This window comes from Tamandua tetradactyla, chromosome 5 (genome assembly GCF_023851605.1).
Source record: "Tamandua tetradactyla isolate mTamTet1 chromosome 5, mTamTet1.pri, whole genome shotgun sequence".
Taxonomy (NCBI): domain Eukaryota; kingdom Metazoa; phylum Chordata; class Mammalia; order Pilosa; family Myrmecophagidae; genus Tamandua; species Tamandua tetradactyla.
The window spans coordinates 92492680-92505408 of record NC_135331.1 but is presented as its reverse complement, the minus strand read 5'-3'; the positions used below and the strand labels follow the sequence as shown (position 1 = coordinate 92505408).

At 39.4% G+C, this 12729-nt stretch overlaps 1 protein-coding gene across 4 annotated transcripts in view; it reads left to right on the top strand.

Annotated features, from left to right (window-relative positions):
- Positions 1-12729, top strand: part of SRPK1 (SRSF protein kinase 1) — a 131627-nt gene that overhangs the window by 106694 nt on the left and 12204 nt on the right. For all 4 annotated transcript variants that reach the window (XM_077161595.1, XM_077161594.1, XM_077161593.1 and 1 more), the window contains one exon: positions 10734-10841. In XM_077161595.1, the coding sequence (XP_077017710.1) occupies positions 10734-10841 (108 nt within the window). The remainder of the gene's footprint in view (positions 1-10733; positions 10842-12729) is intronic.

Genomic DNA, 12729 nt, shown 5'->3' with positions numbered 1-12729 from the left:
ATAAAAAGACAACAGAAAAATACAACGGAAACAGAAAAAAAAAATCACACATACCATACCAGTTACCCCTCCCCTTCATCGATCACTAGCATTTCAAACCAAATTTACTTTAACATTTGTTCCCCCTATTTCTTATTTTTATTCCATATGTTCTATTCATCTGTCAACAAGGTAGATAAAAGGAGCATCAGACACAAGGTTTTCACAATGACACAGTTGCATTGTCAAAGCTGTATCATTATATAATCATCATCAAGAAATATGGCTACTGGAACACAGCTCTACATTTTCAGGCAGTTCCCTCCAGCCTCTCCATTACATCTTGGATAACAAGGTGATATCTACTTAATGCGTAAGAATAACCTCCAGGATAACCTCTTGACTCTGTTTGGAATCTCTCAGCCATTGACACTTTGTCTCATTCCACTCTTCCCCCTTCCGGTCCAGAAGGTTTACTCAATCCCTTGATGCTGGGTCTCAGCTCATTCTAGAGTTTTTCTCAATTCCTTGATGCTGAGTCTCAGCTCATTCTAGGATTTCTATCCCACAATGCCAGAAAGGTCCACACCGCTAGGAGTCATGTCCCACGTAGACAGGGGAAGGGTGGTGAGTTTGCTTGTTGTGTTGGCTGGTGAGCAAGGCCACATCTGAGCAACAACAGAGGTTCTCCTGGGGGTGACTCTTAGGCCTAATTTCAAGCAGACTTGACCTATCCTCCATGGGGTTAGGTTTCATATGGACAAACCCCAAGACTGGGGGCTCAGCCTATAGCTTTGGTTGTCCGCACTGCTTGTGAGAATATCAAGAATTCAACTTGGGGAGGTTGAATTTCCCCCCATTCTTACCATTCCCCTTCGGGGACTTTGCAAGTACTTTTCCACTCATTGATCAAATCACTCTGGGATTCATCGGGGTGTCACTCTGAACAAACCAACAAAATCTCATGTCCTACCCAAGGTTCCATGTACTTATGTAGTTCAACCTACTATCTACATAAGTTATATTAGAAAATGCACTTGTCAAAATATAAATTTTGTATCAAATATTTTTTGCTTTAGTCTCACACATAAGTTGAAATTTTAAAATATTAATTACCATTTATTTTCAGCACCCTGCCGTAATGATATTCCTTTGTTCTTCCTCATGCAAAAACATTTTTTAAATTTGTACATTTAGTCACTATCATTATACACTCCAGGCATTTTTAAACCACACCATCTCAATCTTTATCGTCTTATCTTTCTTTGTGATTTCATTTATGCCCCAGCCCTCCTCCCTCTATCATTCTCACATGCAGCTTCATTCAGTGATTTAACATAATTGTATTACACTTAGGTAGCATTGTGCTGTCCATTTCTGAGTTTTTATATTCAGTCCTGTTGCATAATCTGTATCCCTTCAGCTCCAACTACCCGATATCTTACCCTCTTTCTATCTCCTGATGGTCTCTATTACCAATGAAATATTCCAAGTTTATTCACTAATGTCAGTTCATATAAGTGAGACCATACCATATTTGTCCTTTTGTTTCTAGCTAATCACACTCAGCATAATGTCCTTAAGGTCCATCCATGTTGTTACATACTTCATAATTTTATTCTGTCTTACAGCTGCATAATATTCCATCTTATGTAAAGGCCACAGTTTGTTTAGCCAACCATCTGTTGATGGACATTTTGGCTGTTTCCATCTTTTGGCAACTGTAAACAATACTGCCACAAACATTGGTGTGCAAATGTCTGCTCGTGTCCTTGCCCTCGTGTGCTTTGAGTAGAGACAGCATATAGATGGGTCCTGTTTTTTAATCCATTATGCCAGTGTATGTCTTTTGATTGGGGATTATAATCCATTAACATTTAGTGTTATTACTGTACGGGTAGTACTTTCTTCTACCATTTTTCCTTTTGGATTTTATATGTCATATCTAATTTTCCTTCTTTTTACCTTTACTCATAGTCTTCCTTTCTACACTCTTCTCCACACCTCTCTCTTCTGTCTTTTCGGTTCTGACTCTAGTGCTCCCTTTAGTATTTCTTGCAGAGCTGGTCTCTTGGTCACAAATTCTCTCAGTGATTTTTTGTCTGAAAATGTTTTAATTTCTCCCTCATTTTTGAAGGACAATTTTGCTGGATATAGAATTCTTGGTTGGCAGTTTTTCTCTTTTAATAATTTAAATATATCATCCCACTGTCTTCTTGCCTCCATGGTTTCTGCTGAGAAATCTATGCATAGTCTTATTGGGTTTCCCTTGTATGTGATGGATTGCTTTTCTCTTGCTGCTTTCAAGATTCTCTCTTTCTCTTTGACCTCTGACATTCTGATTAGTAAATGTCTTGGAGTATGTCTATTTGGATCTATTCTCTTTGGGGTATGCTGCACTTCTTGGATCTGTAATTTTAAGTCTTTCATAAGAGTTGGGAAATTTTCAGTGATAATTTCCTCCATTAGTTTTTCTCCTCCTTTTCCCTTCTCTTCTCCTTTTGGGACACCCACAACACGTGTATTCGTGCGCTTCATATTGTCGTTCAGTTCCCTGAGTCCCTGCTCATATATTTCCTTTTTTTTCCTATATTTTCTTTTTCTTGCTGGATTTCAGATGTCTCTTCCTCCAGTTCACATAATCCTATGTTCTGCCTCTCGAAATCTACCATTGTAGGTTTCCAGTGTTTTTTCATCTCTTCTACTGTGCCTTTCATTCCCATAAGTTCTGTGATTTGTTTTTTCAGACTTTCGATTTCTTCTTTTTGTTCTTTCCTTGCCTTCTTTATATCCTCCCTCAATTCATTGATTTGGTTTTTGATGAGGTTTTCCATGTCTGTTCATATATTCTGAATTGTTTCAGCTCCCGTATCGCATTTGAATTTTTGTTTTGTTCTTTTGACTGGGCCATATCTTCTATTTTCCTAGTGTGATCTGTTATTTTTTGCTGTTGTCTAGGGATTTAGTTACCTTAATTCGTTTATTCTGGAGATTGCTTTCACTTCTTTTACCTAGGGTTTTCTTGCTGGATGAATTTGTTGTCTGTCTGTTCTTTGACATTCAGTTCAGCTTTTTCTGGGCCTCTAACTTAGGTTTTGTTTAACAGAGGAGAATCTTGTTTCTTCTTTCTTGCCCTGCTTTTATGGTGCCTTTTCCCCCCACCCTTAGGAGGATCTCTTTAGGTATTATAGACCCCAGCCGGATTTTCCCAGACCAAATTGGCCTTCTATCAGGAGGAAAGGGTCATCTGCATCAGTTTTCCCTGAGGGTGAGACCCAACAGGTTGAAAGACTTTCCTGTGAAGTCTCTGGACTCTGTTTTTTTTTTATCCTGCCCAGTATGTGGTACTTGTCTGCCTGCAGGCCCCACCAGCATAAGATGATGCGGTACCTTTAATTTTGGCAGACTCTCCCTGCTGGGGGCGTGGTAGAGACAGAGGAGAGGTTGTAGGCTGGTTTTAATGGCTTCAAATTACCAAGCCCTGGTGTTTAAATTCCCTGAGGGATGGATTCCACCTGAGTTGGGCTTCACCCCTTCCCTAGGGAAGGCACAGTCTCTAGACAAGCCCTCAAATGAACTTGTTTCTGCCTATATCTGGGGCAGTTGCAGCCTGAGAAGCTCTGCCGCTGTATCTAAAGGCAGTCAAGCCTTTGTAGAAACACAGTCACAAAAACCTGTGTTTCCTTTTTGTTTTTCTTTTTCCGTCAGCCCTGCCCCCTTGGCGCCAGGGCAAAAATGAACGACCTCTGCTTTGACCAGGTTCACCTGAGCTGGGGGCCTATTTTTAGTTGTCAGAATTTGTGAATTAATTCCACTATTGGCATTTAGTTGGGCTCAGCCCCTGCTACTGGTAAAGTCTCTTTCCTTTCCCCTCTTGGAAGCAGCTTGTGGGGGAGGGGCACCAGCCGCCACGGCTTGGGGAACTCACGGTTCTGGGGGAGCTCACAGCCGGTCCAGCTGGTCCAGACTTGGGTACACTGTGTGTCTGGTCACTGACATGGCCCCTGGAGCTGTTCTGTACTGTTTCCGGTTATTTAGTAGTTGTTCTGGAGGACGATCTAATATGTGTACATTGCTAAGCTGCCGTCTTGGCCAGGAAGTCTCGGCAGATTGGCTTTTAATAAAAGGGGATTTATTTTGTTAGTTCTTCAGAGGAAAGGCAACTAGCTTTCAACTGAGGTTCTTTCTTACGTAGGAAGGCACAGGGTAATCTCTGCTGGCCTTCTCTCCAGGCCTCTGGGTTCCACCAACTTTCCCTGGAGTAATTTCTTTCTACATCTCCAAGGCCTGGGCTGAGCTGCAAGTGCTGAGATGAGGTATGCTGAACTGCTTAGGCTGTGCTATGTTGAGCTCCTTCATTTAAGCACCAGCCAATTATATCAGACAGCATTCATTACAGCAGGCATGCCTCCTAGCCGACTGCAGATGTAATGAGCAACAGATCAGGTTCATGTACCATTTGCTCATGTCCACAGCAGCAGAACTAGGTATCTTCACCTAGCCAAATTGACAACTGAATCTAACTACCACAGTATACATGGTAACAAAATAAATTTTTTTTTAGAAAAATCCACAGAACTACACTACACAAGCAGTGAACCCTAAGTTAAAATCGTGAACTTTAATTAATACAATTATAAAAATATATTATCTTCAATTGGAACAAATATTCCACATCAATGTAAGATGCTGGAGATGAATATGGGTATCCTGTATTTTATGCATGATTGTTCTGTAGACCCAAAACTTCTCTAATTAAGAAAAAAATCATTTAAAAAATAAAGAGACAGTGACAATTAAATGCAATACGTGATACTCAACTGGAACTAATAAGAGGGGAAAGAAGGCCCAAAAGAAAATTATTGGGACCTGTGAAAAAACTGGAACATAGAGTGTAAACTTCATACCATTTTAAATTGCTTAAACTTTATAACTGGACTCAACAGTGGATACATAAATGAATATCTTTGTTCTAAGGGAATATACATAGAAGTATTATGTGTTCAGGGAGCATGATGTATACAATCTACACTCAAATGTTTAGAAAATAGATACCCAGATAGATGGGTGGATATGTAGAATGATATGGCAAATGTGGCAAAATGTTAAAAGTTGGTATAGTGGGGAGGTGGATATATTGGAGTTCTCTGTATGGATTTTGTATTATTTTTGCAGCTGTCCTGTATGTTTGAAATTATTTCAAAATTAAAAGTTAAAAAATATGTTTCTTGAAAATTGGATGTCCCAAGAATGCAAATGAATCACCAGCAGGATAACATGTGGACTGTTTGTAATCTTTGGCCACTGAATCCTGCTTTTGTTCATTTCTCTCTTCCTCTTTGGACCAAGCAGGCTTTCTCATTTCCTTGGTAGTGGGAACCAACCTTTCCCCTGAGATCTGTCCCATGTCACCAGGGAGATGTGCACCCCTTGGGGTAGGTTCTCCATGACCAGAGGGGGGCAGTGCTATTGCCTGCTGCATTGACAGAGTAAGGGCATGCCCTGTATGTCTCAAAAGAATAGGAGTGGCAAGATGTACTGGAGAGGCTTTAGGGAAGTGCCTGAAAATGTTGGGCTGTGTTCCAGTAACCACATGTCTTGAAGATGGTTGTATAATGATATAGCTTTCACAATATGACTCTGTGAGTGTGAACACCTTGTGTCGGATGCTCCTTTCTTCTACCTTGTCAACAGACAGGTTGAACATACGGAATAAATACAAGCAATAAAGGGAACAAATGTTAAGGTAAATTTACTTTGAAATGTTAGTGATCAATGAAAGGGAAGGACAAGGTGTATGGTATGCATAATCAAGTTTTTCTGTTTTTGTTTTAGTCTTTTTCTGTTTTCTATTTGTTTCATTTTGATATATTTTTCTGAATTGAGGCAAGTGTTCTCAGAAATGATGAATATGCAACTAATTGAAGATATTGAGAATTACTGATTATATACGTAGAACACAATGATCACATGTTAATGTTTCCGTGTGTTTGTTGCTTCATTTTTTTCAATGAAAAAATAAATAAATTTTTTCAAACATAAAAAAACATACATATGTTTCTCACTAAAATGGAAATCTAGGAGGAAGTGAATCTATGTATATGTGTCCAATTTACACTGTTTACAACAGGTCAGTTATCACTTATAGTGTATTTACCAGGTATCATTGATGCAGTTGTGAAGAGTGTTCCTTGAACAGCATGTCCATCCCTCCAATTTCTGATCTCCAGTTTTCTAAATCATATCACCTACAGTGCATTTCCACTTTTTCTGTCATTCGCTTCAAACTTAGAATTTGAACCATTGTTTTCCTGTCAAACTATTCTTTTCTCCAAGTCTCTCATTTCTATTTTTGTTAACAGATAGCCAACCTCATAGGCTCCCTGCCTCAGGTTTCCTTTTGGCTCCTTTCTCTGTCTCCCAATTCTGTTCATTTCTGAGAATGTCCTTGGATTTAACTCCTACCTCTCCTGTTTCCACAACCTTTGACCAGATTTACAGTACTAAACCTAAATCTTGCCGCCTACCAGAAGATTATTACTGGAATAATGTTTTCAGATGTTATATCAATTGTCTTACAGCACACTCTTCTATACAATAACATGCAGTGATTCCCTGTTGTCTGTTAAAGGAAATCAAAACTCTAACCTAAGAGCTACATTTGGCTTCCTTTAGCAAATGCCTTTCACCACCTTTATATGTAATGTTCCCTTTAATTGGCATACTTTTTGCCCTTTGGGTCAATACTGATTTTCTTCCCAACACATTCTCTGCCTCATTTTCCCTTTTTTAAATTTCAGCAGATTTGGAGAATTGTTCTACATTTTACTGTGCATGTTTTAATGTTATTCAAATTTTGTCGTTAATAACTCTTTTTTCTTTGCTACTTTTTTCTTTGTTTTTCACTTATTTGTTGCTATGGAAATTTTCAAACATATACAAAAGTAGAGAGAATAGAAAAATGAGCTCCCATATTGTTAGACTGTATCACCCAGCTTTGACAGTTATCAACTCATTGACATTCAAGTTTTATCTATATCCTCATCCTGCCACCCACCCTAGATTATTTTAGATTATTTTGAAGTTTATCCCAGGCATCTTGTCATTTTCATCCATAAATATGGCTGTTCTAGTTGCTAGCTGCTGGAATGCAATATACCAGAAATAGAATGGCTTTTAAAAAGGAGAATTTAATAAGTTGCTAGTTTACAGTTCTAAGGCCGAGAAAATGTCCCAATTACAACAAGTCTATAGAAATGTCCAATCAAAGGCATCCAGCGAAAGATACCTTTGTTCAGCAAGGCCAATGAAGTTCAGGGTTTCTCTCTCAAGTGAGAAGGTACATGGCAAACACAGTCACAGTTTCTCTCTCATCTGGAAAGGCACATGGTGAACACAGTCAAGGTTCCTCTCTCATCTGGAAGGGCACATAGCAGACACGGCATCATCTGCTAGCTTCTTCTCCTGGCTTCTGGTTTCATGAAGCTCCCCTGGAGGCATTTTCCTTCTTCATCTCCAAAGGTCGCTGGCTTGTGGACTCTCTGCTTCGTGGTGCTGCAGCATTCTCTGCTCTCTCCAGTCTCTGATCTCCAAAATGTTTCCTCTTTTATAGGACTTCACAAACTAATCTAGACCCACTCGAATGGGTGGAGATATGTTGTCACCTAATCCAGTTTAACAACAACTCTTAATTCGGGGAGATGCTCTAATTACAGTTTCCGGGGAGATGCTCTAATTACAGTTTCAGACATACAGAGCTGAATTGGAATTAGAAGAAATGGCTGTCTTTACGAAATGGGATTAGGATTAAAACATGGCTTTACTAGGGGGTACATACGCTTTCAAACCAGCACATTCCACCCTCTGGACCCTAAAAAAGGCATGTTTTCCCCATAGACAAAATACATTTATTTCATAACAATATCAGAGAACCTTTAACTATTCCAGTAACATTTCTAATACAAGATTAAAATCAGTACAGAGTCTCATCAAAGTTAGTTAAAGGCATGACCGTCCCTAAGGTAAAATTTTCTCCATTTGCTCTGGACCTTTCAAAACTCATAACAAGTTATTTGCTATCAACATACAAAGGAAGAACGTTCATAGGATACATGTACACATTTCCATAGGGAGGAAGGAACACAGGAGTCACTGGACCCATACAGTTTTAAAAACCCACAGGGCAAAGTCCATTAGATTTCAAAGTCTGAGAATCATTTATCCTCGGGGCTTCTGAAAGCAGCCATCCCACCCTTCCCAAGGGCCTGTGCAGTAGCTTCCCTCTTTTTGAATGCAACCATGGGGGATACTGGGAAGAACACCCTTTTCTTTCCTCCACCCTCTCCAAGCATTGGGGCTGTACCTGGGCTCTCTGCCATCTCCAGGGCACACACTCAACCCCTCCATGTGGTGGCAGCCAGGCTCTCCCCAAACCCCAAGGAATGTGCTTCACCCTCTCCAAGGCCTTAGGTGGCGTGACTGGTGGAAGGCCCATTCTCTGCCTTTGGGGCAAACTCACCCTCTCCATGGGCTTGGGTGGGTCTGTTCTCTGAGCCCGAGGCTTCTTGACTTCAGTCCTCAGCCTCCGAAGTTTTGCCTCTGAAGTTATTTTTCCTCCAGTGTGTCCCTTCTCTGAACCCCCCAGTCCAGACTGGCAGCGGCTCTGTTTATACAGGTCCCACAGCACTCTCATTGGCTTTCTAAGCTGTAGCCTTGGATCATGCCCATCAGACATAAGGAGCTTCCGCAAATCCTTCCTAGATAATTCCATGTCCGATCCTGGCTTTGTCTGAGATAGCTGACTGGTTCCACATTTGGCCAAATCCTCACATGGAGCACTATTCTCTGGGATCTCCATTTCTGGAGGCCCAGAATTTTCCAGGACATCAGTTTCTGGTTTCTTTATACTCAGGAGTTTAGTTTTCAGCTTATCTGCTGTCTCATTTTACTATAAACTGTGAGGAGAAACCAGGCTGCACTTTGAACATTTAATTTGGAGAGCTCTTCTGCTAAATATCCAAGTTCTTGGCTTTTAAAATCTGCCTTCCAGCCAAAGCCACTAGTCAATTTTGCCAGATTATCTGCCATTTTAAAACAAGGCTCATCTTCCTTCCAGTCTGTAATAACACACGCCTCATTTCTGTCTAAGGCTTTATCAGAATTGTCTTTAGAGTCCGTGTTTCTACCAACAGTCTCTTCAAAGCATTCTGGGCCTTCTCTATCAAGGTTCTCACAACTCTTCCAGATTCTTCCCCTTATCCATTTAAAATCGTTCCAACATGTTTGGTATTTACAAACTGCAGCAGCACCTCACTCTCTGGTACCAAAATCTGTTCTAGTTTGCTAGCTGCTGGAATGCACTATACCAGAAATAGAATGGCTTTTAAAAAAGGGAATTTAATAAGTTACTAGTTTACAGTTCTAGGGCCGAGAAAATGTCCAATCAAAATGCATCCAGGGAAAGATACCTTGGTTCAACAAGGCCAATGAAGTTCAGGGTTTCTCTCTAAGTGAGAAGGCACATGGTGAACACAGTCAAGGTTCTTCTCTTGTCTGGAAGGGCACATGGCAGACACGACATTATCTGTTAGCTTCTCCTGGCTTCCAGTTTCATGAAGCTCCCCTGGAGGCATTTTCCTTCTTCATCTCCAAAGGTCACTGGCTCATGGACTCTGCTTCGTGGTGCTGCGGCATTCTCTGCTCTCTCTGAATCTCTAATCTCCAAAATGTTTCCTCTTTTATAGGACTTCACAGACTAATCTAGACCCACTTAAGTGGGTGGAGACGTGTCGTCACCTAATCCAGTTTAACAACCACTCAATTATATCACATCTCCAGGGAGATGATCTATACAGTTTTAAGCATACAATACTGAATAGGGATTAGAAGAAATGGCTGCCTTTAAAAATGGGATTAGGATTAAAACATGGTTTTTCTAGGGGTCACACATCCTTTCAAACCAGCACAGTGGCTCTCTAAAGGACAATACTTTCATGTAACTGCAACTCTCTTATCACACCTAAAAAAGTTGACAGTTAAATATTCAGTCAATGTGCAGTCAGTTTGCCCAGTAGGTTTTTTTTACCTTTGCTTGGAGCGGGATCCAAATAAATTCCATGTATGCAAAATTGGGTACTGTTTGTCTCTTAAATTGTTTTTACATAGAGATTTCCCCTTAATTTTTTTTTATAGAGTTTATTTTTTAAAGAATTTCTGGTGATTGTCTTGCTAATTGCATTCTCTTGATGATGAAATTGTTTTTTGTTCACCTAAGAGTTCCTAAGAGACTTTATTAGATTTAGGTTTTTTGGGTGGAGTTGGGGGTGGGGGGCTGGAGTTACAGATGAACAACTTATGTTTTGTTTGGGGAAATAGTTTTCTCCTTTTCTTAAAATCTATTGTTATTCCCTCAATCTGTATATTTGTATTAAATTGAGACTTATCAGTTTGCAAACGTTGAAGTTGACTGTAGACCAAAATGCTGTTTGGAACTGATAACATCAAAATGATACCTAAATTAACCAAACAGAAACTTTCATTTGGGGAAAATTCCAGAGAATTTATTTATTTTTTTGCATGGCAGGTGCCAAGAATTGAACCCTGGGTCTCTGGCATGGCAGGCAAGAATTCTGCCACTGAACCACCATCGCACTGCCTTAGACAATTTATTTTAATCTCCTTTATTAGCAATTATAACTTGTCATGTTTTAGAATTAATGCATTTTAAAATACTCTTTCCTTCTCCATTTACTCAGCACAAACATTTCACTGAAGATATTCAGACAAGACAGTATCGTTCCCTGGAAGTTTTGATAGGATCTGGCTATAATACCCCTGCAGACATTTGGAGCACAGCATGCATGGTAATGTTTGTTTATCCCCCTTGGCTTTCCCTTGTTATGTGGTCATATACCTTGTCTTGTTTGTTAATTTCAGTAGACCATCAAATTGATAGGCAGAAAAAGAATTTGCTCACCTATATTGGCACTCTGAATGCAGTGTCTAGGGGACTCTGGATCCCAAAGCCTGTTATAAACATCTGGCATTGCTTCTGGTTCGGTGAAGAAACTTAATGTTTCTTAGTATAGATTTTTGGAAGAAGAGGTGGGATTGAAAATGACTGCTCTAAGGTGTTTGTTGATTTTTTGTTAGAAGTAATGAGAGCCCTTACCCTTTTAGTACTGATGTATTTTCAAACCAGGGAAACTCCTGTAAACTGCCCCATTCTGTACAGTTCAGCTCCTTCGGACATCCCTACTATTCATAAAATATAAAGCCGATTTATCTGTAGACCCATAAATTGCTGCTTTGTCTCTGGCAAGCAACCATTTGAGTGGTTAGATTTAGTTAATATTATATTATTTCCAACAAATATCATCACATTGAAATGTGTTATATTGTTTCCTGAAATGAGGTGTATGCTACGAGATCTTTCCTTTCTTTATCACAATTTGTAATTTTGAATTTGTTTGTTTGCTTCTTTCTGTTCTACTAGGTTATAAATCCTGTGCTGGTAGGAATTGTGTATTTTTTGTATAACATCTAGTTCAATGCCTGACACGTTTTAAATGGTGCTTAATAAACATCTGTGGATCACCAAGTTATCTATATTGCAGAATTGGCGCATATATGCCTGCAGTTCATCTGAGAATCTGTATTCTCCCAAGCTAGGGAAAACTTGAGAGGGAAAGAACAGATTAACAGCCCCAACTAAAACAGGTCATCGATTTCTTCATAACTGCGTTCCTAAAAGGTTGCCTTCCAAAGGCGGTAGAATTAAAACCACGTTGATAATATGTTTGACCTTACAAATCACTTTGTTGCATCTATAGGTGAATTGCACCAATGAAGGTAAGAAGACTGTCTGTGCACAAGATGAGAAGAACATTGGAATAAAATCTCAGACTTATTTCCTGTGATACTTAAATTAAAAGCTTTGTATTTTGCAGAATTTGTTTTGGATTGATTTGCTAGAGAAAATCTTAAGTGGTAGAGATGCCACCAGTTATACAATATAGTTAGTTTATAGCTGGCATCTGATTTGTTAAGATATGGAGTGATTCTTAGAGTAGTTAGTTGTTTGCTGTGAGAAAATGAGTACCTTTTATTTTTTTCTTGCTTTTTAACACAGTATTTTCTATGTCAGACGTAAGAAATAAGGCAAAGAGAAAAAAATGAAATTAACTCGCCCCTTAGTTCTGGACCAGCTCGTATGTAAGGTTTTTCTTAACTGAGAGATAAAAATCACTTAACTGACATGAGGAAAAGTCATAAAACCTTGAGCACCATTTTCCTCCAAACAAGTTTTTCTAAATTTGTTGTTGACACAGAAAATGTTGCCTTAAATTTATCCATACTCAGAAAAAGAATCCTGGAATATCAGAAGTAACAGGAAAGGCAGATTGTCATACATCCAATGCAGATAATTTAGGGGACCTTTCTGAGAGGTAGGGAGAACAAAAATTGAGAAATTGCCTACCACCTCAGAGACTGTTACTACAAAGTTAGGACAGTTATTAAAAGAGAAAGGGGAATATATTTGTGATGAACATTAAAATTAACACAGCATTGTTTCAAAATTCTCCAAACATTGGAGACAGGACATATAGACCAGAATGAGATTTCTTCCTCCCTGGCCTCTGACTATTCTCTCCCCTCCCACCTTGGGGTGGGGGGAATATGTTTACGGTCCCCAGTTAGTAATGTCCTCTCTTGCAGTGATTGCTTTCTTGCAGTGATTGCTTTCTGGAA